The sequence below is a fragment of the Heterodontus francisci genome, chromosome 35 (genome assembly GCF_036365525.1).
Source record: "Heterodontus francisci isolate sHetFra1 chromosome 35, sHetFra1.hap1, whole genome shotgun sequence".
NCBI classification, from domain to species: Eukaryota; Metazoa; Chordata; class Chondrichthyes; order Heterodontiformes; family Heterodontidae; genus Heterodontus; species Heterodontus francisci.
In genome coordinates, this window is record NC_090405.1 from 55,199,077 (window position 1) to 55,224,437 (window position 25,361).

Sequence of the window (25,361 nt, forward strand, 5' to 3'; positions counted from 1 at the left end):
CCATTTGCACTTCTCTCCTCTGCACGTACTCAGCTGACAGAAGCTGAACACAGAACAACTCAATTGATCAGTTTCGGCTCCAGCCCATTCCCAGTTATGGAGCAGACAGGAAAGTGGAGTTGAGCTCTCAATCAGATCAGCCATGATCTTATCAAATAGCAGAGCAGGCTCGAGGGGCCGAATGGCCTACTTCTGCTCCTAATTCTTGTTCAGTGGAAGAGAGTTAATTGAAATGTTTGATCTCTTGCAAATGACCCTGTACCTTGCCTTGCCCATTCTGATATCTCCAGGACCTGGAGAGTTAAAGGAATTGTGAAACAAATGACTGCACTTATTAAGCAGGCACTGTGTGAAGGAGATTGGCAGTAAACTGCCAGAAAGGTAATGATGCCTATTCAGATTGGGTTGGTTTGAGATGTGTCGATGCAGTCTATGATTTGGTGGTATTTCCAGTGTGAATATTAATTATTTTTTTCCGGAATGGGGTATGTGCGACACGATTTCAGAGAGTTGTTTATCTCCCCTGACACTAACAGATACCACGAGTTGGAAAGTTACGCTTCAGTTGAACCCATTAAACCAAGAGCCAATGTTCAGATTATAATATACAGCCTTTTTCCAGGGTAATTGATGTGATATCTTTTGTGTTCTAATTTTCTCTGCTGGAGACATCGGCAGATCCTCCTCATTACTTTGCCCAGTGGCTATTCATCATGTGTGAGTCTTAGAATCATACAGGACAAAAGGAGGATATTCGGCCCATCATGTCTGTGCTGTCTCTTTGAAAGAGCTATCCAGTTAGTCCCATTACCCTGCTCTTTCCCCGATAGTCCTGTAATTTTTTTACTCCTGCAAGTATTTATCCAATTCCCTTTTGAAAGTTACTATTGAATCTGCTTCCACTGCCCTTTCAGGCAGCACGTTCCAGATCACAACAACTCGCTGTGTGAAATAAAGATCTCCTCTCCCCTCTGGTTCTTTTGCCAATGATCTTAAATCTGTGTCCCTCTGGTTACTGACCCTCCGACATGGAAACCGTTTCTCCTTATTTATTCTACCAAAACTCTTCAACTGTTTGAACGCCTCTATTAAATCTCCCCTTAACTATTTACAATCTATATTAATGACTTGGATGAAGGGACCAACTGAATTGCAGCCAAATTTGTTGGCGATAGCAAGATAGGTGGGAAAACAAGTTGTGAGGAGGATACAGAGTCTGCAAAGGGATATAGATAGGTTCAGGGAGTGGGCAAAAATTTGGCAGATGCGGAAAAATGTGAGGTTGTCCACTTTGGCAGGAAGAATAGAAAGCAGATTATTATTTAAATGGAGAGAGATTACAGAATGCTGCAGTAAAGAGGGATCTGGGTGTCCTTGTACATGAATAACATAAAGTTGGCATGCAGACACAGCAAGTAATTAGGAAGGCAAATGGAATGTTGGCCTTTATTGCAAGGGGGATGGAGTATAAAAGTAGGGGAGTCTTGCTACAACAGTACAGGACATTGGTGAGACCACACCTAGAGTACTGTGTACATTTTTAGTCTCCTTATTTAAGGAGGGATATACTTGCATTGGAGGCAGTTCAGAGAAGGTTCACTAGGTTGATTCCTGGGATGAACATAGGAACATACGAATTAGGAGCAGGAGTAGGCCACTCGGCCCCTCGAGCCTGCTCTGCTATTCAATAAGATCGTGGCTGATCTGATTGTAACCTCAACTCCACATTCCCGCCTACCCTAATAACCTTTCACCCCCTTGCTTATCAAGAATCTATCTACCTCTGCTTGAAAAATATTCAAAGACTCTGCTTCCACCACCTTTTGAAGAAGAGAATTCCAAAGACTCACAACCCTCGGAGAGAAAAAATTTCTCCTCATCTCGGTTTTAAATGGGCGACCCCTTATTTTTAAACAGTGACCCCTAGTTCTAGATTCTCCCACAAGGGGAAACATCCTTTCCACATCCACCCTGTAAAGATCACTCAGGATCTTATATGTTTCAATCAAGTCACCTCTTACTCTTCTAAATTCCAGTGGATACAAGCCTAGCCTGTCCAATCTTTCCGCGTAAGACAGCCCGTCCATTCCAGGTATTAGTCTAGTAAACCTTCTCTGTACTGCCTCCAACGCATTTACATCCTTCCTTAAATAAGGAGACCAGTACTGTACACAGTACTCCAGATGTGGTCTCACCAATGCCTTGTATAGCTTTTGCAATAAATGATAACATTCTATTAGCTTTCCTAATTACTTGCTGTACCTGCATACTAACCTTTTGCAATTCATGCACGAGGACACCCAGATTCCTCTGCATCTCAGAACTCTGCAATCTCTCACCATTTAGATAATATGCTTCTTTTTATTCTTCCTGCCAAACTGGACAATTTCACATTTTCCCACATTATATTTCACATTTGTCAGATCTTTGCCCACTCACTTAACCTATCTATATCCCTTTGTAGCCTCTTTATGTCCTCTTCACAAGTTACTTTCCTACCTACCTTTGTGTTATCAGCAAATTTAGCAACCATACCTTCGGTCCCTTCATCTAAGTTATTTATATAAATTGTAAAAAGTTGAGGCCCCAGCACAGATCCCTGTGGTACACCACTCGTTACATCTTGCCAACCAGAAAATGACCCATTTATGCCTACTCTCTGTTTCCCGTTAGCTAGCCAATCTTCTATCCATGCCGATATGTTACCCCCTACACCATGAGCTTTTATTTTCTGCAATAACCTTTGATGTGGCAGCTTATCAAATGCCTTCTGGAAATCTAAGTACAATACATCCACCGGTTCCCCTTTATCCACAGCACATGTAACTGCTTCAAAGAACTCCAATAAATTGGTTAAACATGATTTCCCTTTCACAAAACCATGTTGACTCTGCCTGATTACCTTGAATTTTTCTAAATGCCCTGCTATAACATCTTTAATAATAGCTTCTAACATTTTCCCTAAGACAGATGTTAAGCTAACAGGCCTGTAGTTTCCTGCTTTCTTTCTCCTTTTTTGAATAAAGGAGTTACATTTGCTATTTTCCAATCTAACGGATCCTTCCCCGAGTCCAGGGAATTTTGGAAAATTAAAACTAAGGCATCAACGATCTCACTAGCCACTTCTTTTAACACCCTAGGATGAAGTCCATCAGGACCCGGGGACTTGTCAGCCCGCAGCTCCAACAATTTGTTCAGTACCACTTTCCTGGTGATTGTAATTTTCTTGAGTTCCTCCCTCCCTTCCATTTCCTGACTTACAGCTAATACTGGGATGTTACTTGTGTCCTCAATAGTGAAGACCGATGCAAAATATCTGTTCAAATCATCTGCCATCTCCTTATTATCCATTATTAATTCCCCAGACCCACTTTCTATAGGAGCAACGCTCACTTTTTTAACTCTTTTCGTTTTAAAATATCTATAGAAACTCTTTATATTTCTCGCCAGCTTCTCGCCAGGGGTTTTCTTATGAGGAAAGGTTGAGCAGGTTGGGTCTATACTCATTGGTCTTTGGAAGAATGAAAGGTGATCTTATTGAAACATATCAGATTCTGAGGGGGCTTGACAGGGTAGATACTGAGAGGATGTTTCCCCTCGTGGCAGAATCTAGATCTAGGGGCACAGTTTCAGAATAAGGTTTCTCCTGATTCAGATGGAGAAGAGGAGGAATTTCTTCTCTCAGAGGGTTATTAGTCTGTGGAATTCTCTTCTCCAGAGAGCACTGGAGGCTGCGTCATTGAATATATTAAATGGTGTGTTAGACAAATTTTTGATTGACAAGAGAGTCAAGGGTTCTGGGGACAGGCAGGAAAGTGGAGTTAAGGCCACAATCAGATCAGTCATGATCTTACTGAATGGTGAAGCAGGCTCGAGGGGCTGAATGGCCTACTCCTGCTCCTATTTCTTGAGTCACTGTCTTACCGTGGCACTGACTGCCTTTGAACAAGGGGACCCCACTCCCCCCACCCCCAGAGCCGGGAAGCAGCCTGCACGGTTTCTCACTTCCCGTGTGGTAGCCACAAAGGCCTCAATTGGAGGCAGGCCAGGAAGGTCGTTCACAGGCCTTCCCGCCCCGGACTAAATTTCGGCGGAGACGGGATGGTGGCGGCACCTCCTGCCTCCATCCCTCCTGATTTTATGCTCTCCTCACCTCCAAACCCGCCACGGGACAGAACATAAAATTCCACCCATGGTCTCTGTTTATAAAGCCCAGGATCCTGTGTGCTTTTTTTAAACAGTCTTCTCAGATTATGCTGCCACCTTCAAAGTCTTGTGTATCCACAAACACAGGTCTCGCTGTTCCTGCACCCACTTTAAAACTGTGCCCTTTATTTTATATTGCCCCTCCTCATTCTTCCTATCAATATGAATCACTTCACACTTCTCTGCATTAACTTGCATCTGCCTGTCTATGTCCTTCTGAAGTCTGTTACTGTCCACCTCGCTGTTTAGAACATTTCTGAGTTTCATGTCGTCTACAAACTCTGAAAATATGCCCCATATAGCCAAGTCCAGGTCATTAATACATATCAAAAAGAGCAATGGTCTCATTACTGACCCCTAGGAAAACCATTCACCATTATCTCTGCTTTTTATCTCTTATCTAGTTTCATATCCGTCTCATCACTGTCCCTTCAATCTCATGGGCTTCAATTTTGCTAACAAGTCTATTGTATATCAAATACTTTGAAATTCCATATACACATCATTAATTGCACTACCCACATCAACACTTTCCATTACTTCAAAAGACTCAAACAACTTAGTCAAACATGATTTGCTTTTAATAAATCCATGTTTACTGTCATTCATTAAGCAAATTTTTCCAAGTGACAGTTAATTTTGCCTTGGATTGTTGTCTCTATAACAGTTTCCCCACCACCGAAGTTAAGCTGACTGGCCAGTAGTTTCTGGATGTAACCTCTCTCCTTTTATGAACAGGGGTATAACATGTGTAACACTCCAGTCCTCTGGCACTGAACTATATCGAACTCAGAGCCTCCACAATTTCCACCCTGACTTCCCTCAGCAACCTAGGGCGCATCCCATTCGGACTGGGTGATTTTTCTACTTTGAGCACTGCCAGCCTTTTAAGTACCTGCTCTTTGTCGATTTTTAGCCCATCCAATTTCTCTACTACCTCCTCCTTTACTGTGAACATAGGAGCAGCAGGAGGCCATTCAGCCCATCAAGCCTGCTCCGCCGTTCAATACGATGATGGCTGATTATCCACTTCAATGCCTTTTCCCCCACATTATCCCCATATCCTTTTATGTCATTGTTATTTAGAAATCTGTCAATCTCCGCTTTAAACATACTCAATGACTGAGCTTCCACAGCCCTCTGGGGTAGAGAATTCCAAAGATTCACAACCCTCTGAGTAAAGAAATTTCTCCTCATCTCTGTCCTAAGTGGCTTCCCTCTCATTTTGAAATTGTGTCCCCTGGTTCTAGACTCCCCAACCAGGGGAAACATCTTACCTGCATCTACCCTGTCTATCCCTTTAAGTATTTTGTAGGTTTCAATGAGATCACCTCTCATTCTTTGAAACTCTAGAGAATACAGGCCCAGTTTCCCCAATCTCTCTTCATAGGACAGTCCCACCATCCCGGGAACAAGTCTGGTGAACCTTCGTTGCACTCCCTCCATGGCAATAATATCCTTCCTAAGGTAAGGAGACCAAAATTGCACACAATACTCCAGGTGCGGTCTAACCAAGGTTCTATGCAACTGAAGCAAGACCTCCCTACTCCTGTACTCAAATCCTCTTGTGATAAAGGCTAACATACCATTAGCCTTCTTGATTGCTTGCTGCACCTGCATGTTAGCATTTAGTGACTTATTGACGAGGACACCCTGGTCCCTTTGTACATCTACACTTTCTAATCTCTTACCATTTAAGAAAACTCTGCACATCTGTTCCTCTTACCAAAGTGGATAACCTCACATTTTTCCACATTACATTCCACCTGCCATGTTCTTGCCCACTCACTAAGTCTGTCCAAATCCCCTTGAAGCCACTTTGCATCTTCCTTACAACACACATTCCCACCTCGTTTTGTGTTATCCACAAACTTGGAAATATTACATTTGGTTCCTATATCCAAATCATTGATATATATTGTGAACAGCTGAGGCCAAGTACTGATCCCTGCAGTACCCCACTAGTCACAGCTTGCCAACGTTTATGCCTACTCTCTGCTTTCTGCCTGTTAACCAATCTTTAATCCATGCCAGTATATTACCTCCAATCCCATGTGCTTTAATTTTGCTAACCAACCTCCTGTGGGGGACTTTATCAAAAGCCTTCTGAAAATCCAAGTATACCACGTCCACCAACTCCCCTTTATCAATTCTGTTAATAACATCCTCAAAAAACTCCAACGGCTTCGTCAAACATGATTTTCCATTCATAAATCCATGTTGACATTGGCAGCATCCAATTACTGAGAGTCTTCATAGTGTTGTTAGACTATTTGGTCATGGGGGGCATCACAACCAAGCCTGTTCCTGTCCTCACCTGAAGTTCACACAGAATCACACTGGCCGTTTCATTGGCAGACGGTCACCAGGGGAGTTTGGTCACAGGTCTAAGTAACTGCACTCATGTAAGAATCTGTTTGGCAAGACTCTCTGGCCCAGAAAAAGGGAATGAATACTGAACTCACATCTTTTTCGGTGAAGTTGAAAACTTTCCTGGTTACATTCCCTTCTTGGATCGTGATTAGCTGTCCCAGGGCTGGAGCTGTCACTATTGTGTATGTGATTGGTCGATTGCTTCCTTTGCTATCATCATTGGTTCTCGCTTTCAGGTGCTGGCTTGTGATTGGCTGGCGTGTTCCTGGAGGGGATGAAAAGAAAAGTAAGTTTTTTAAATTTAAAATAAAAACAAGAAATGCTGGAAATACTCAGCAGGTCTGGCAGCATCTGTGGAGAGAGAAGCAGAGTTAACGTTTCAGGTCAGTGACCCTTCTGCTTCTCTCTCCACAGATGCTGCCAGACCTGCTGAGTATTTCCAGCATTTCTTGTTTTTATTTCAGATTTCCAGCATCCGCAGTATTTTGCTTTCAGTTTTTTTATTTGTTTGGTTTGGATTTTCCCAGCCTCTCAGCCCTTCCCACTCACATCATGCACCAACTCCCATCCAAGCACATGGCTATGCACCTCGTCAGTGATACTATTCATAGAAAGACAGCGTTAAGGGATTCAGTATAGTTTCCTGATGGTAGAGTGGGTCGAACATTCCTGATGCCAGCTGAGTCCCACACCACAGGAAGATCCCAGTTTCCTTCCCTCCTTGGTTCTGAACTGGCTGATCTTAGCCAGGGTGTCAGTGAGGGATCTCTGAAGGCTCTCAGTGCCTGTAGTCTGTTGTATCCCACACTAGTTACTGTAACCCACATCCTTACCTGGGTAAATAACAAGAGGCTTCTCTGTTTCAATGAGGATGTTCAAATGTCTAGCACTAACTGTAAATAGCTGTGCTGGTGCATGATTCACTCCATCAGATACCTCGAAGCTGAATCCACCAGACAATGATCCTGCAATGGGAGGGACACTAGGGATAAGCAGATTATAACACACTTAATATTTACACACAAGCTTTCCTATCAGACTTCTATGGATTGGGTTTGAAAAAATATCAACTATTTGATATGCAAATAGCTTCCATCAAACCAGGGGAGGCCACCCCATGTGAAGGAAAACAGCAAGAGTGATTAAAATAAAAACAGAAAGTGCTGGAAATACTCAGCAGGTCTGGTAGCATCTGTGGAGAGAGAAGCAGAGTTAACGGTTCAGGTCAGTGACCCTTCATCAGAACTGGCAAAGGTTAGAAATGTCATAGTTTTTAAGCAACTGAAAGGGGGGAGAGGGGAAGAGAACAAAAGGGAAGGTGTGTGATAGGACAGAGGGCAGGAGAGATTAGATAACAAAGATGTCATGGAACAAAGGCAAAGGGAGTGCGAAGACAGGCACATGGTTAAAAATAAAATAATGTTTTAAAAAGGCAGTTATGCTGTGAAATTGTTGAACTCGATGTTGAATCCGGAAGGCTGTAAAGTGCCTAATCGGAAGATCAGGTGCTGTTCCTCAAGCTTGCGTTTAGCTTCACTGGAACACTGCAGCAGGCCGAAGACAGAAATGTGGGCGTGAGAGCAAGGTGGTGAGTTAAAATAGCAAGCAACCGGAAATTCGGGATCATGCTTCGGGACTGTGCGGAGGTACTCTGCAAAGCGGTCACCCAATCTGCGTTTGGTCTCCCCTATGTAGAGGGGACTGCATTGTGAGCAGCGAATACAGTATACTACTTTGAAAGAAGTACAAATAAATCGCTGCTTCACCTGGAAGGAATGTTTGGGGCCTGGGATAGTGAGGAGAGAGGATGTAAATGGGCAGGTATTACACCTCCTGCGATTGCATGGGAAGGTGCCCTGGGAAGGGGACAAGGTGGTGGGGGTAATGGAGGAATGAACCAGGGTGTCGCGGAGGGAACGATCCCTTCAGAATGCTGACAGGGGAAGGGAGGGAAAGATGCGTTTAACAGTGGCATCACGCTGGAGGTGGCGGAAATGGCGGAGGATGATCCTTTGGATGTGGAGGCTGGTGGGGTGGAAAGTGAGGACAAAGGGAACCCTGTCGCGGGTCTGGGAGGGAGGGGAAGGGGTGAGGGTAGAGGTGCAGGAAATGAGCCGGACACGGTTGAGGGCCCTGTCAACCACAGTGGGGGGGGAATCCTCGGTTGAGGAAAAAGGAAGACATATCAGAAGTGCTGTCGTGGAAAGTAGCATCATCAGAACAGATGCGTTGGAGATGGAGAAACTGGGAGAATTAAATGGAGTCCTTACAGGAGGCAGGGTGTGAGGAAGTGTAGTCGAGGTAACTGTGGGAGCCGGTGGACAGTCTATCCCCAGCGATGGAGACAGAGAAGTAGAGGAAGGGAAGTGTCAGAAATAGACCATGTGAAGGTGAGAACTAATGGTTTGTCTTTTACTGCAACCATTCGCACTTCCTTTGCCTTTGTTCCATGACATCTTTGTTATTTAATCTCTCCTGCCCTCTGCCCTATCACACACCTTCCCTTTTGCTCTCTTCCCCTCTCCCCCCTTTCACTTGCTCAAAACCTATTACATTTAGTGAGTGGCACAGTGGTTCACGCTCCAGCGACCTGGGTTCAGTTCTGGGTACTGCCTGTGCGGAGTTTGCAAGTTCTCCCTGTTTTCGCTGGGTGCTCCGGCTTCCTCCCACAGCCAAAGACTTGCAGGTTGATAGGTAAATTGGCCATTGTAAATTGCCCCTAGTGTAGGTAGGTGGTAGGAGAATGGTGGGGGTGTGGTAGGGGATATGGGATTAATGTAGGATTAGTATAAATGGGTGGTTGTTGGTCGGCACGGACTTGGTGGGCCGAAGGGCCTGTTTCAGTGCTGTATCTCTCTATGTATTTCTAACCTTTGCCAGTTCTGATGAAAGGTCACAGACCTGAAACATTAACTTTGCTTCTCTCTCCACAGATACTGCCAAACCTGCTGAGTATTTCCAGCACTATCTGTTTTTATTTCAGATTTCCGGCATCTGCAGTATTTTGCTTTTATTACGAAGGGTGAGAGGACTGTTTGTGATGATGCTGGCAGTCTTGTGTTTGGAAGCTTGTAGCTTCTATGAAGGGTGGAAGACAAAGTGTGGGGAGGAGTTCCACAGTGTGCAGGCCTGGGACAAAATGAGTTTGAGTTGAAGACGGTGAGATGAGTCAGGATTCAGGAGGAAGACTGTGTGAAATGGGGAGATTCGGGGCTGAGGAAGAACATGAGACAGCATCTCTGATAATGTCCATTTTAAATTAGGAAGAGGAAAATTTTGCAGGTTTACCCCTGGTTGTTTACACAGAGTATGTATTTGGTGAGACTTATCTACAACTCTAAGGCAAAGATTATAAAGTACATGTAAGTACACGCACAGATTTAAGGTGATTGGTAGAAGGATTACAGGGGACATGAGGAAAGACTTTTTTACCCAGAGGGTGGTGGGTGTCTGGAATTCACTGCCAGGAATGGTGGTGGAGGCAGAAACTCTCAACTCATTTAAAAGGTACCTGGACCTGCAACTGAACTTCTGTAACCTGCAAGGCCACGGACCAGGTGCTGGAAGGTGGGATTAGATTGGGCGGCCAGTTTTTTCAGCTAGTGCAGACACGATGGACTGAATGGCCTCCTTCTGTGCCATAACTTTCCTATGGTTCTATAGTTTCTATGCTTTACAAATTCGAGGTCATCCCCAATCTACACACACAAAAACAATTAGGCCTCCAACTGCAATGGAAGAATAGTGTATCAGCTCTCCTTTCTCAAGTTAACTGCTGATATCACAGACTGTACATCACCAGCTACTGCATTCATTCTAATGGCTCTCGAACTTTGGTCTGTAACTTGGACATCATCCAAAAGTGCCAGCTCTGGGAATGTGTTCATTCTACTGGCTGTTCCTGAATCCACATTGACTTAATAACCTAGGAGAAGTCAAGGTTGAGAAAACATCTTTTGTCCCATCCCAATACATCACCCTGATAACTAACCCTCCTGGCCTTGTTTTGACCTGTACTAACTTGTACACTGTTACTGTCCTCTTCACTGTCAGCATTTATTGCAACTATGATGATGAAACTGCTGAATAACCAGAACATGGAACCAACTGACTTGATAAATAATAATGACTCCTGTCTCACCATGATGCACAAAAGTGATTTGTCCATCGTTGATCTGTGCCTGGGTAAACTGCAGAATGCTATCACCAAATGCTGATTTCAGAACCACATGGCCATTGGATGGAGGCCTGATAGAATAAACCAATTCTTCTGCAGGGGAATCTGTGTCCTCACTGTTCAGTAAATCCTGTGAAATCTCAGCACTGCTGTCTTCCCACATCTAGGAAGAAGGAAAGAAAATATTTCTGTGCTATTATAAATACTTAAAGGTGCAGGGCCTCTATATCCCACTCATTAAAAATCCTCACATTTTAAATTCTCATCCTTGTTTTCAAATCCCTCCATGGTCTCGCCCCTCCCTATCTCTGTAATCTCCTCCACCCTCATAACCCTCCAAGATATCTGCACTCCTCTAATTCCGGCCTTTTAATATCCCTGATTTTAATCACTCCACCATTGGTGGCTGTGCCTTCAGTTGCCCAGGCCCTAAACTCTGGAATTCCCTCCCTAAACCTCTCCGCCTCTCTCTCTCTCCTCCTTTAAAACCCACCTTAAAACCTACCTTTTTGACCAAGCTTTTGGTCACCTGAACTATATCTCCTTAATGGCTCAGTGACAAATTTTGTTTGATAATTCTCCTGTGAAGATCTCTAGTATCTTACTACATATAAGGTGCTATATAAATGCAGGTTCATGTTGTTATTGATGGTACCCATAATATACATCAAATGCTGTGCAATATGTCCAGGTTTTCCAGCACGTTTTGTAAAGATGCACAGGCAGAGAAATGCTCCAGGTTCAGTGATCATGTTCACCAAACCGGCTCTCCCTCAAGCACCAACTGGGCTAACTCCCCTTAAATCACCTCACCCTCCGCTAGCACAGATATATCCTTCAGATAGAAGCCGCTCCATCCAAGCACTTCAAAAAGGAAGGACAGTTTCAGCCACAAGAATATTTCTAAATGGAAAGGAAATAAAGTTTTAAGGAAGAAGTTTGTTGCTTGAATGAGGAAGATGATTGATCAGGGTTAATGAGCAAATTAATTTGCATTGAGGGGACACTCGGTCAACAAGAAGCCAGAGCAGTTTAACCCTCGGATGTTTCAAACAACAGTGAATTCTAACTTTTCTTTCTTCGTTCTTGGGATGTGAGTATCGCTGGAAAGGCCAGCAATTACTGACTGTCCCTAATTGCCCTTGAGAAGGTGGTGGCGAGCTGCCTTCTTGAACCGCTGCAGTCCATTTGGGGTTGGTACACCCACAGTGCTGTTAGGAAGGGAGTTCCAGGATTTTGACCCAGCGACAGTGAGGGAACGGTGATATAGTTCCAAGTCAGGATGGTGTGTGACTTGGAGGGGAACTTGCAGGTGGTGATGTTCCCATGTATTTGCTGCCTTTGTCCTTCTAGTTGGTAGAGGTTGCAGGTTTGGAAGGTGCTGTCTAAGGGGCCTTGGTGCATTGCTGCAGTGCATCCTGTAGATGGTACACACTGCTGCTACTGTGCGTCGGTGGTGGAGGGAGTGAATGTTTGTAGATGGGGTGCCAATCAAGCGGGCTGCTTTGTCTTGGATGGTGTCGAGCTTCTTGAGTGTTGTTGGAGCTGCACCCATCCAGGCAAGTGGAGAGTATTCCATCACACTCCTGACTTGTGCCTTGTAGATGGTGGACAGGCTTTGGGGAGTCAGGAGGTGAGTTACTCACCATAGAATTCCTAGTCTCTGCTTAATGATTAACAAAAAAGACCATTTAATTAGTAGAAGTACTAATGCAGGACTGTTAGCAGACAGAGTTCCAACCAGTATTTCAGAGGACTGCATGATTAATTGCACAGAAAGTTATCTGTTAGCAAGAATACACTACAGGAGTATTCCAGGATAGAATACACTACAGTAGAATTCACGGAGAGAATACACTGCAGGAGTATTCCAGGAGAGAATACACTACAGGAGTATTCCTGGATAGAATACACTACAGGAGTAGTCCTGGATAGAATACACTGCAGGAGTATTCCTGGATAGAATACACTACAGGAGTAGTCCTGGATAGAATACACTGCAGGAGTATTCCTGGACAGAATACACTACAGGAGTATTCCTGGATAGAATACACTACAGGAGTAGTCCTGGATAGAATACACTGCAGGAGTATTCCTGGATAGAATACACTACAGGAGTATTCCTGGATAGAATACACTACAGGAGTAGTCCTGGATAGAATACACTACAGGAGTATTCCTGGATAGAATACACTACAGGAGTATTCCTGGATAGAATACACTACAGGAGTAGTCCTGGATAGAATACACTGCAGGAGTATTCCTGGATAGAATACACTACAGGAGTAGTCCTGGATAGAATACACTGCAGGAGTATTCCTGGATAGAATACACTACAGGAGTATTCCTGGATAGAATACACTACAGGAGTAGTCCTGGATAGAATACACTACAGGAGTATTCCTGGATAGAATACACTACAGGAGTATTCCTGGATAGAATACACTACAGGAGTAGTCCTGGATAGAATACACTGCAGGAGTATTCCTGGATAGAATACACTACAGGAGTATTCCAGGATAGAATACACTACAGGAGTATTCCAGGATAGAATACACTACAGTAGTATTCCAGGATAGAATACACTACAGGATTATTCCAGGATAGAATACACTACAGGAGTATTCCAGGATAGAATACACTACAGGTGTATTCCAGGATAGAATACACTACAGGAGTATTCCAGGATAGAATACACTACAGGTGTATTCCTGGATAGAATACACTACAGGAGTATTCCAGGATAGAATACACTACAGGAGTATTCCAGGATAGAATACACTACAGTAGTATTCCAGGATAGAATACACTACAGGATTATTCCAGGATAGAATACACTACAGGAGTATTCCAGGATAGAATACACTACAGGTGTATTCCAGGATAGAATACACTACAGGTGTATTCCTGGATAGAATACACTACAGGTGTATTCCTGGATAGAATACACTGCAGGAGTATTCCTGGATAGAATACACTACAGGAGTATTCCTGGACAGAATACACTACAGGAGTATTCCTGGATAGAATACACTACAGGAGTATTCCTGGATAGAATACACTACAGGAGTATTCCTGGATAGAATACACTACAGGAGTAGTCCTGGATAGAATACACTACAGGAGTATTCCTGGATAGAATACACTACAGGAGTATTCCTGGATAGAATACACTACAGGAGTAGTCCTGGATAGAATACACTGCAGGAGTATTCCTGGATAGAATACACTACAGGAGTAGTCCTGGATAGAATACACTGCAGGAGTATTCCTGGATAGAATACACTACAGGAGTATTCCTGGATAGAATACACTACAGGAGTAGTCCTGGATAGAATACACTACAGGAGTATTCCTGGATAGAATACACTACAGGAGTATTCCTGGATAGAATACACTACAGGAGTAGTCCTGGATAGAATACACTGCAGGAGTATTCCTGGATAGAATACACTACAGGAGTATTCCAGGATAGAATACACTACAGGAGTATTCCAGGATAGAATACACTACAGTAGTATTCCAGGATAGAATACACTACAGGATTATTCCAGGATAGAATACACTACAGGAGTATTCCAGGATAGAATACACTACAGGTGTATTCCAGGATAGAATACACTACAGGAGTATTCCAGGATAGAATACACTACAGGTGTATTCCTGGATAGAATACACTACAGGAGTATTCCAGGATAGAATACACTACAGGAGTATTCCAGGATAGAATACACTACAGTAGTATTCCAGGATAGAATACACTACAGGATTATTCCAGGATAGAATACACTACAGGAGTATTCCAGGATAGAATACACTACAGGTGTATTCCAGGATAGAATACACTACAGGTGTATTCCTGGATAGAATACACTACAGGTGTATTCCTGGATAGAATACACTACAGGTGTATTCCTGGATAGAATACACTGCAGGAGTATTCCTGGATAGAATACACTACAGGAGTATTCCAGGATAGAATACACTACAGGTGTATTCCTGGAAAGAATACACTACAGGTGTATTCCAGGATAGAATACACTACAGGTGTATTCCAGGATAGAATACACTACAGGTGTATTCCTGGATAGAATACACTGCAGGAGTATTCCTGGATAGAATACACTACAGGAGTATTCCAGGATAGAATACACTACAGGTGTATTCCTGGAAAGAATACACTACAGGTGTATTCCAGGATAGAATACACTACAGGTGTATTCCAGGATAGAATACACTACAGGTGTATTCCTGGATAGAATACACTACAGGAGTATTAATTGACTAGATGCCCTTTTAGAACATTAATTATGCCCCTTTGGAGTATTAACTAACTGTATTTCCTGTTTAATAATGGGGAGAAGCCTTTGAGGGAACTAGTTGCAAAGATCAGACTAAGATTATAGTAGAACGAATTCTCAACAGAATATTAGTTTAAGAATACACCATATATGGTGATAATATTTCTCCAGCTGACGCAGGTTCTACTCCATGATTTTCAATCCAGGAAGATATATTGAAGCACAGATTGTTAATAGATTTACACCTATCATTTATGCTCATAATTCTATTTCTCTTTACTGAACAAGCTATGATTAAGCACCACCCTCGTTCCTTGCAGACCGATAGATATATCATTCATATTCACCAGACACCACTTTATATTCATGACATATTTTCTCCCATTTGGCAGAAATTAAGTTACAATTGAAGATACACTGCAACATCAGCACAGCCAATACACATCTTTTATTCCTTTAATTACCTCCCTACCAAGAATTAACAAATAAACCCTCAGAAATAAAAATATGCTGGAGACCCTCAGCCGGTCGGACAGCCGGAGAGAACAGAATTCGAAATTTCAGACATAGCTCAGTGGCGCAGTGGTGAGCACTGCAGCCTCACAGCTCTAGCGACCCGGGTTCGATTCTGGGTACTGCCTGTGTGGAGTTTGCAAGTTCTCCCTGTGACTGTGTGGGTTTTTGCCGGGTTCTCCGGTTTCCTCCCACCGCCGAAGGCTTGCAGGTTGATAGGTAAATTGGCCATTGTAAATTGCTCCTAGTAAGGTAGGTGGTAGAGAATATGGAATTAATGTAGGATTAGTATAAATGGGTGGTTGATGGTCAGCACAGACTCAGTGGGCTGAAGGGTCTGTTTCAGTGTTCTATCTCTATGACATGGACCTGAGGTGGGAGAGATCACAGCATTTAAAAAGGAACAGGGTACAGAAAAGGCAATGTGGAAAATATCACAAAAGAGTGACATGGAAAGTATGTAGGTGTAGAACAGGAGATGGTTATTTGGCAAAAACAATTTTCAGAGCAGATGAAAGATGAAATGAGAGAAATTGAAGAGATAAAAGACACATGAACTATACAGACAGGGTGAATGTTAAATGGAGGATAGGGAGGTGAAAATGGAAGCATGAAAAACAGGCAAAGTAAAGCAGTCTTAACAATTTATATTTTAATGGAGCCTTTAATATAATGATGCTTCATTGGAGCATTTTCAAAGTAAAGGGGTGGCACAGTGGTTAGCACCGCAGTCTCACAGCTCCAGGGACCCGGGTTCAATTCTGGGTACTGCCTGTGTGGAGTTTGCAAGTTCTCCCTGTGACCGCGTGGGTTTCCTCCGGGTGCTCCGGTTTCCTCCCACAGCCAAAGACTTGCAGGGTGATAGTAAATTGGCCATTAGCAATTGCCCCCAGTATAGGTAGGTGGTAGGGAAATATCAGGACAGGTGGGGATGTGGTAGGAATATGGAATTAGTGTAGGATTAGTATAAATGGGTGGTTGATGGTCAGCACAGACTCGGTGGGTCGAAGGGCCTGTTTCAGTGCTGTATCTCTAAACTAAACTGAACCACACAAAGGAGATATTAGGATAGGTGATAAAAGTTTGGTCAAACAGGTAGGTTTTAAGGAGTGTGTTTCAGGAGGACAGGTAAAGAGGTGGAGGCCGCAAATGGATTAAAATCAGTTTTAAAAATATCAGTGATACAAAAGTAAAATACTGTGCGTGCTGGAAATTTGAAATAAAGCAGAAAATGCTGGAAACAATCAGCAGGTCTGGCAGCATCTGTGGAGTAAGAAACAGAGTTAATGTTACAGGTCGATAACCTTTCGTCTGTTCAGATACTGCCTGATCTGTTCAGTATTTCCAACATTTTCTGCATGGATTTAAAAAAAATGACTAGGCACAAAACTTCCAAAATTGCAGCTCAGCACTGCCCTCCAGTGTCCAGTCCCAGCACTGCCCTCCAGTGTCCAGTCCGAGTACTGCCCTCCAGTGTCCAGTCCTAGTACTGCCCTCCAGTGCCCAGTCCTAGTACTGCCCTCCAGTGTCCAGTCCCAGCACTGCCCTCCAGTGTCCAGTCCCAGTACAGCCCTCCAGTGTCCAGTCCTAGTACTGCCCTCCAGTGTCCAGTCCCAGTACAGCCCTCCAGTGTCCAGTCCTAGTACTGCCCTCCAGTGTCCAGTCCGAGTACTGCCCTCCAGTGTCCAGTCCCAGCACTGCCCTCCAGTGTCCAGTCCCAGCACTGCCCTCCAGTGTCCAGTCCCAGCACTGCCCCCCAGTGTCCAGTCCTGGTACTGCCCTCCAGTGTCCAGTCCCAGCACTGCCCTCCAGTGTCCAGTCCGAGTACTGCCCTCCAGTGTCCAGTCCCAGTACAGCCCTCCAGTGTCCAGTCCTAGTACTGCCCTCCAGTGTCCAGTCCGAGTACTGCCCTCCAGTGTCCAGTCCCAGCACTGCCCTCCAGTGTCCAGTCCCAGCACTGCCCTCCAGTGTCCAGTCCCAGCACTGCCCCCCAGTGTCCAGTCCTGGTACTGCCCTCCAGTGTCCAGTCCCAGCACTGCCCTCCAGTGTCCAGTCCGAGTACTGCCCTCCAGTGTCCAGTCCTAGTACTGCCCTCCAGTGCCCAGTCCTAGTACTGCCCTCCAGTGTCCAGTCCCAGCACTGCCCTCCAGTGTCCAGTCCCAGCAACACTGCCCCCCAGTGTCCAGTCCCAGCACTGCCCTCCAGTGTCCAGTCCTAGTACTGCCCTCCAGTGTCCAGTCCCAGTACAGCCCTCCAGTGTCCAGTCCTAGTACTGCCCTCCAGTGTCCAGTCCGAGTACTGCCCTCCAGTGTCCAGTCCCAGCACTGCCCTCCAGTGTCCAGTCCTGGTACTGCCCTCCAGTGTCCAGTCCTAGTACTGCCCTCCAGTGTCCAGTCCTAGTACTGCCCTCCAGTGTCCAGTCCTGGTACTGCCCTCCAGTGTCCAGTCCCGGCACTGCCCTCCAGTGTCCAGTCCTAGTACTGCCCTCCAGTGTCCAGTCCTAGTACTGCCCTCCAGTGTCCTGTCCTAGTACTGCCCTCCAGTGCCCAGTCCTAGTACTGCCCTCCAGTGTCCAGTCCCAGCACTGCCCTCCAGTGTCCAGTCCCAGCACTGCCCTCCAGTGTCCAGTCCTAGTACTGCCCTCCAGTGTCCAGTCCTAGTACTGCCCTCCAGTGTCCAGTCCCAGCACTGCCCTCCAGTGTCCAGTCCGAGTACTGCCCTCCAGTGTCCAGTCCTAGTACTGCCCTCCAGTGTCCAGTCCTGGTACTGCCCTCCAGTGTCCAGTCCCGGCACTGCCCTCCAGTGTCCAGTCCTGGTACTGCCCTCCAGTGTCCAGTCCTAGTACTGCCCTCCAGTGTCCAGTCCTAGTACTGCCCTCCAGTGTCCAGTCCTAGTACTGCCCTCCAGTGTCCAGTCCCGGCACTGCCCTCCAGTGTCCAGTCCTGGTACTGCCCTCCAGTGTCCAGTCCTAGTACTGCCCTCCAGTGTCCAGTCCCAGCACTGCCCTCCAGTGTCCAGTCCGAGTACTGCCCTCCAGTGTCCAGTCCTGGTACTGCCCTCCAGTGTCCAGTCCTGGTACTGCCCTCCAGTGTCCAGTCCCGGCACTGCCCTCCAGTGTCCAGTCCTGGTACTGCCCTCCAGTGTCCAGTCCTAGTACTGCCCTCCAGTGTCCAGTCCTAGTACTGCCCTCCAGTGTCCAGTCCGAGTACTGCCCTCCAGTGTCCAGTCCTAGCACTGCCCTCCAGTGTCCAGTCCTGGTACTGCCCTCCAGTGTCCAGTCCTGGTACTGCCCTCCAGTGTCCAGTCCTAGTACTGCCCTCCAGTGTCCAGTCCTAGTACTGCCCTCCAGTGTCCAGTCCTGGTACTGCCCTCCAGTGTCCAGTCCTGGTACTGCCCTCCAGTGTCCAGTCCTAGTACTGCCCTCCAGTGTCCAGTCCTAGTACTGCCCTCCAGTGCCCAGTCCTGGTACTGCCCTCCAGTGTCCAGTCCTAGTACTGCCCTCCAGTGTCCAGTCCTAGTACTGCCCTCCAGTGTCCAGTCCTAGTACTGCCCTCCAGTGTCCAGTCCTGGTACTGCCCTCCAGTGTCCAGTCCTGGTACTGCCCTCCAGTGTCCAGTCCTAGTACTGCCCTCCAGTGTCCAGTCCTAGTACTGCCCTCCAGTGCCCAGTCCTAGTACTGCCCTCCAGTGCCCAGTCCTAGTACTGCCCTCCAGTGTCCAGTCCCAGCACTGCCCTCCAGTGTCCAGTCCTAGTACTGCCCTCCAGTGTCCAGTCCTAGTACTGCCCTCCAGTGTCCAGTCCAAGCACTGCCCTCCAGTGTCCAGTCCGAGTACTGCCCTCCAGTGTCCAGTCCTAGTACTGCCCTCCAGTGTCCAGTCCTGGTACTGCCCTCCAGTGTCCAGTCCCGGCACTGCCCTCCAGTGTCCAGTCCTGGTACTGCCCTCCAGTGTCCAGTCCTAGTACTGCCCTCCAGTGTCCAGTCCTAGTACTGCCCTCCAGTGTCCAGTCCGAGTACTGCCCTCCAGTGTCCAGTCCGAGTACTGCCCTCCAGTGTCCAGTCCTAGCACTGCCCTCCAGTGTCCAGTCCCGGCACTGCCCTCCAGTGTCCAGTCCTGGTACTGCCCTCCAGTGTCCAGTCCCGGCACTGCCCTCCAGTGTCCAGTCCTGGTACTGCCCTCCAGTGTCCAGTCCCGGCACTGCCCTCCAGTGTCCAGTCCTGGTACTGCCCTCCAGTGTCCAGTCCTGGTACTGCCCTCCAGTGTCCAGTCCTGGTACTGCCCTCCAGTGTCCAGTCCTAGTACTGCCCTCCAGTGTCCAGTCCCAGTACTGCCCTCCAGTGTCCAGTCCCAGCACTGCCCTCCAGTGTCCAGTCCCGGTACTGCCCTCCAGTGTCCAGTCCCAGCACTGCCCTCCAGTGTCCAGTCCTAGTACTGCCCTCCAGTGTCCAGTCCTAGTACTGCCCTCCAGTGTCCAGTCCTAGTACTGCCCTCCAGTGTCCAGTCCCAGTACTGCCCTCCAGTGTCCAGTCCCAGCACTGCCCTCCAGTGTCCAGTCCCAGCACTGCCCTCCAGTGTCCAGTCCTAGTACTGCCCTCCAGTGTCCAGTCCCAGTACAGCCCTCCAGTGTCCAGTCCTAGTACTGCCCTCCAGTGTCCAGTCCGAGTACTGCCCTCCAGTGTCCAGTCCCAGCACTGCCCTCCAGTGTCCAGTCCCAGCACTGCCCTCCAGTGTCCAGTCCCAGCACTGCCCCCCAGTGTCCAGTCCCAGCAACACTGCCCCCCAGTGTCCAGTCCCAGCACTGCCCCCCAGTGTCCAGTCCCAGCACTGCCCCCCAGTGTCCAGTCCCAGCAACACTGCCCCCCAGTGTCCAGTCCCAGCACTGCCCCCCAGTGTCCAGTCCCAGCGAAACTGCCCACCAGTGTCCAGTCTCAGCACTGCCCCCCAGTGTCCAGTCCTAGTACTGCCCTCCAGTGTCCAGTCCCAGCAACACTGCCCCCCAGTGTCCAGTCCCAGCACTGCCCTCCAGTGTCCAGTCCTAGTACTGCCCTCCAGTGTCCAGTCCGAGTACTGCCCTCCAGTGTCCAGTCCTAGTACTGCCCTCCAGTGTCCAGTCCCAGCACTGCCCTCCAGTGTCCAGTCCCAGCACTGCCCTCCAGTGTCCAGTCCCAGCACTGCCCTCCAGTGTGCAGGCCCATCACTGCCCTCCAATGTCCACTCCCAGCACTGCCCCCCAGCACCCAGTCCCAGCAAAATTGCCCTCCCAGTGTCCACTCCCAGCACTGCCCCCCAGAGTCCAGTCACAGCAACACTGCCCCCCAGAGTCCAGTCTCAGCAACACTGTCCTTAGTTAGTTAATTAGTTAGTTAGAGATACAGCACTGAAACAGGCCCTTCGGCCCACCGAGTCTGTGCCGACCATCAACCACCCATTTTACACTAATCTTACACTAATTCCATATTCCTACCACATCCCCACCTGTCCCTATATTTCCCTACCACCTACCTATACTAGGGGCAATTTATAATGGCCAATTTACCTATCAACCTGCAAGTCTTTTGGCTGTGGGAGGAAACCGGAGCACCCGGAGAAAACCCACGCAGACACAGGGAGAACTTGCAAACTCCACACAGGCAGTACCCAGAATTGAACCCGGGTTGCTGGAGCTGTGAGGCTGCGGTGCTAACCACTGCGCCACTGTGCCGTCCTCCAGTGTCCAACACCAGCAACACTGCCCCCCCAGAGTCCAGTCACAGCAACACTGTCCTCCAGTGTCCAACCCCAGCAACACTGCCACCACCACCACCCCCCCCCCTACCCTCCCCTCCCGGGGTCCAGTCCCAGCAACACTGTGCCCCAGTGTCCAGTCCAACAACACTGCCCCCACAGCGTCTAGTCCCAGCAACACTGCCCTCCCAGTGTCCAGTTCCACACTGCCTCCCAGTGTCCTGTCCGAGCAACACTGTGCCCCAGTGTCCAATTCCAGGAACGCTGCCTCCCAGTGTCCAAAGAACAATACAGCACAGGAACAGGCCATTCGGCCCTCCAAGCCTGCGCCGATCTTGATGCCTGCCTAAACTAAAACCTTCTGCACCTCCAGGGACCATATCCCACTGTTCCCATCCTATTCATGTATTTGTCAAGATGCCTCTTAAACGTCGCTATCGTACCTGCTTCCACCACCTCCCCCGGCAGCAAGTTAAAGGCACTCACCACCCTCTGTGTAAAGACCCTGCCTCGCACATCCCCTCTAAACTTTGCCCTTCTCACCTTAAACCGATGTCCCCTAGTAACTGACTCTTCCACCCTGGGAAAAAGCTTCTGACTATCCACTCTGTTCATGCCGCTCATAACTTTGTAAACCTCTATCATGTCGCCCCTCCATCTCCGTCGTTCCAGTGAAAACAATCTGAGTTTATCCAACCTCTCCTCATAGCTAATGCCCTCCAGACCAGGCAACGTCCTGGTAAACCTCCTCTGTACCCTCTCCAAAGCCTCCACGTTCTTCTGGCAGTGTGGCGACCAGAATTGCACGCAATATTCTAAGTGTGGCCTAACTAAGGTTCTGTACAGCTGCAACATGACTTGCCAATTTTTATACTCTATGCCCCGACCGATGAAGGCAAGCATGCCGTATGCCTTCTTGACTACCTTATCCACCTGCGTTGCCACTTTCAGTGACCTGTGGACCTGTACGCCCAGATCTCACTGCCTGTCAATACTCCTAAGGGTTCTGCCATTTACTGTATACTTCCCACCTACATTAGACCTTCCAAAATGCATTACCTCACATTTGTGTCCAGTGTCCCCAGTGTCCAGTTCCAGGAACACCGCCTCCCAGTGCCCAGTTCGAGGAACACCGCCCCCCAGTGCCCAGTTCGAGGAACACCGCCTCCCAGTGTCCAGTTCCAGGAACACTGACCCCCAGTGTCCAGTTCCAGGAACATCGCCTCCCAGTGCCCAGTTCGAGGAACACCGCCCCCCAGTGTCCAGTTCCAGGAACACCGCACCCCCAGTGTCCAGTTCCAGGAACACCGCACCCCCAGTGTCCAGTTCCAGGAACACCGCTCCCCCAGTGTCCAGTTCCAGGAACACTGCCCCCCAGTGCCCAGTTCGAGGAACACCGCCCCCCAGTGTCCAGTTCCAGGAACACCGCACCCCCAGTGTCCAGTTCCAGGAACACCGCCTCCCAGTGCCCAGTTCCAGGAACACCGCCTCCCAGTGCCCAGTTCGAGGAATACCGCCCCCCAGTGTCCAGTTCGAGGAACACCGCCCCCCAGTGTCCAGTTCCAGGAACACCGCACCCCAGTGTCCAGTTCCAGGAACACCGCCCCCCAGTGTCCAGTTCCAGGAACACCGCCCCCCAGTGCCCAGTTCCAGGAACACCGCTCCCCCAGTGTCCAGTTCCAGGAACACCGCCCCCCAGTGTCCAGTTCCAGGAACACCGCCTCCCAGTGCCCAGTTCCAGGAACACCACTCCCCCAGTGTCCAGTTCCAGGAACACCGCCCCCCAGTGTCCAGTTCCAGGAACACCGCTCCCCCAGTGTCCAGTTCCAGGAACACTGCCCCCCAGTGTCCAGTTCCAGGAACACCGCCTCCCAGTGCCCAGTTCGAGGAACACCGCCCCCCAGTGTCCAGTTCCAGGAACACCGCACCCCCAGTGTCCAGTTCCAGGAACACCGCCTCCCAGTGCCCAGTTCGAGGAATACCGCCCCCCAGTGTCCAGTTCGAGGAACACCGCCCCCCAGTGTCCAGTTCCAGGAACACCGCACCCCAGTGTCCAGTTCCAGGAACACCGCCCCCCAGTGTCCAGTTCCAGGAACACCGCTCCCCCAGTGTCCAGTTCCAGGAACACCGCCCCCCAGTGTCCAGTTCCAGGAACACCGCCTCCCAGTGCCCAGTTCGAGGAACACCGCACCCCAGTGTCCAGTTCCAGGAACACCGCCCCCCAGTGTCCAGTTCCAGGAACACCGCTCCCCCAGTGTCCAGTTCCAGGAACACTGCCCCCCAGTGTCCAGTTCCAGGAACACCGCTCCCCCAGTGTCCAGTTCCAGGAACACCGCCTCCCAGTGTCCAGTTCCAGGAACACCGCCCCCCAGTGTCCAGTTCCAGGAACATCGCCTCCCAGTGTCCAGTTCCAGGAACACTGACCCCCAGTGTCCAGTTCCAGGAACATCGCCTCCCAGTGCCCAGTTCCAGGAACACTGACCCCCAGTGTCCAGTTCCAGGAACACCGCACCCCAGTGTCCAGTTCCAGGAACACCGCCCCCCCAGTGTCCAGTTCCAGGAACACTGCCCCCCGGTGTCCAGTTCCAGGAACACCGCCTCCCAGTGCCCAGTTCGAGGAACACCGCCCCCCAGTGTCCAGTTCCAGGAACACTGACCCCCAGTGTCCAGTTCCAGGAACACCGCACCCCAGTGTCCAGTTCCAGGAACACCGCCCCCCAGTCTCCAGTTCCAGGAACATCGCCTCCCAGTGTCCAGTTCCAGGAACACTGACCCCCAGTGTCCAGTTCCAGGAACATCGCCTCCCAGTGCCCAGTTCCAGGAACACTGACCCCCAGTGTCCAGTTCCAGGAACACCGCACCCCAGTGTCCAGTTCCAGGAACACCGCCCCCTAGTGTCCAGTTCCAGGAACACCGCCCCCCAGTGTCCAGTTCCAGGAACACCGCCCCCTAGTGTCCAGTTCCAGGAACACCGCCTCCCAGTGTCCAGTTCCAGGAACACCGCCTCCCAGTGTCCAGTTCCAGGAACACTGACCCCCAGTGTCCAGTTCCAGGAACACCGCCCCCCAGTGTCCAGTTCCAGGAACACCTCCCCCCAGTGTCCAGTTCCAGGAACACCGCCTCCCAGTGCCCAGTTCCAGGAACACTGACCCCCAGTGTCCAGTTCCAGGAACACCGCACCCCAGTGTCCAGTTCCAGGAACACTGACCCCCAGTGTCCAGTTCCAGGAACATCGCCTCCCAGTGCCCAGTTCCAGGAACACCGCCTCCCAGTGTCCAGTTCCAGGAACATCGCCTCCCAGTGCCCAGTTCCAGGAACACCGCCCCCCAGTGTCCAGTTCCAGGAACATCGCCTCCCAGTGCCCAGTTCCAGGAACACCGCCTCCCAGTGTCCAGTTCCAGGAACATCGCCTCCCAGTGCCCAGTTCCAGGAACACCGCCTCCCAGTGTCCAGTTCCAGGAACATCGCCTCCCAGTGCCCAGTTCCAGGAACACTGACCCCCAGTGTCCAGTTCCAGGAACACCGCCTCCCAGTGTCCAGTTCCAGGAACATCGCCTCCCAGTGCCCAGTTCCAGGAACACTGACCCCCAGTGTCCAGTTCCAGGAACATCGCCTCCCAGTGTCCAGTTCCAGGAACACTGACCCCCAGTGTCCAGTTCCAGGAACATCGCCTCCCTGTGTCCAGTTCCAGGAACACTGACCCCCAGTGTCCAGTTCCAGGAACATCGCCTCCCTGTGTCCAGTTCCAGGAACACTGACCCCTAGCGTTTGCATTTCTCACATCGATGAATGCAAACTTCACAAAAAAATTGTTGAATTGGTTTTGAACTAGGATAGATCTGAGGCAAAGTTATCAACATTCATGCAGGTAGATTTTAACAACATGAAAGTAAAACTTTTGAATTGGTGAAAGTTAGAAGTTATTTTGATATGTTTTAAAGCTACACCATCTCTGCACTAATACTTAAGGGGCTTCTAACAATGCTAAATATCACAAAGCCTATATTTGATAGCAGAATTGACAAGCATCTATCTCTCCCTCCTATAACATCAAGAGTTTGAGGGCAT

At 48.6% G+C, this 25,361-nt stretch overlaps 1 protein-coding gene across 1 annotated transcript in view; it reads right to left on the reverse strand.

The window, feature by feature from the left end:
- The window catches only part of cspg4 (chondroitin sulfate proteoglycan 4), a 101,084-nt gene that overhangs the window by 12,206 nt on the left and 63,517 nt on the right, over positions 1-25,361 (reverse strand). The window contains exons 6-8 of the mRNA XM_068015173.1: positions 10,721-10,919; positions 7,413-7,544; positions 6,672-6,844 (exon numbers count right to left, since the gene is read on the reverse strand). Of these exons, the coding sequence (XP_067871274.1) occupies positions 6,672-6,844; positions 7,413-7,544; positions 10,721-10,919 (504 nt within the window). The remainder of the gene's footprint in view (positions 1-6,671; positions 6,845-7,412; positions 7,545-10,720; positions 10,920-25,361) is intronic.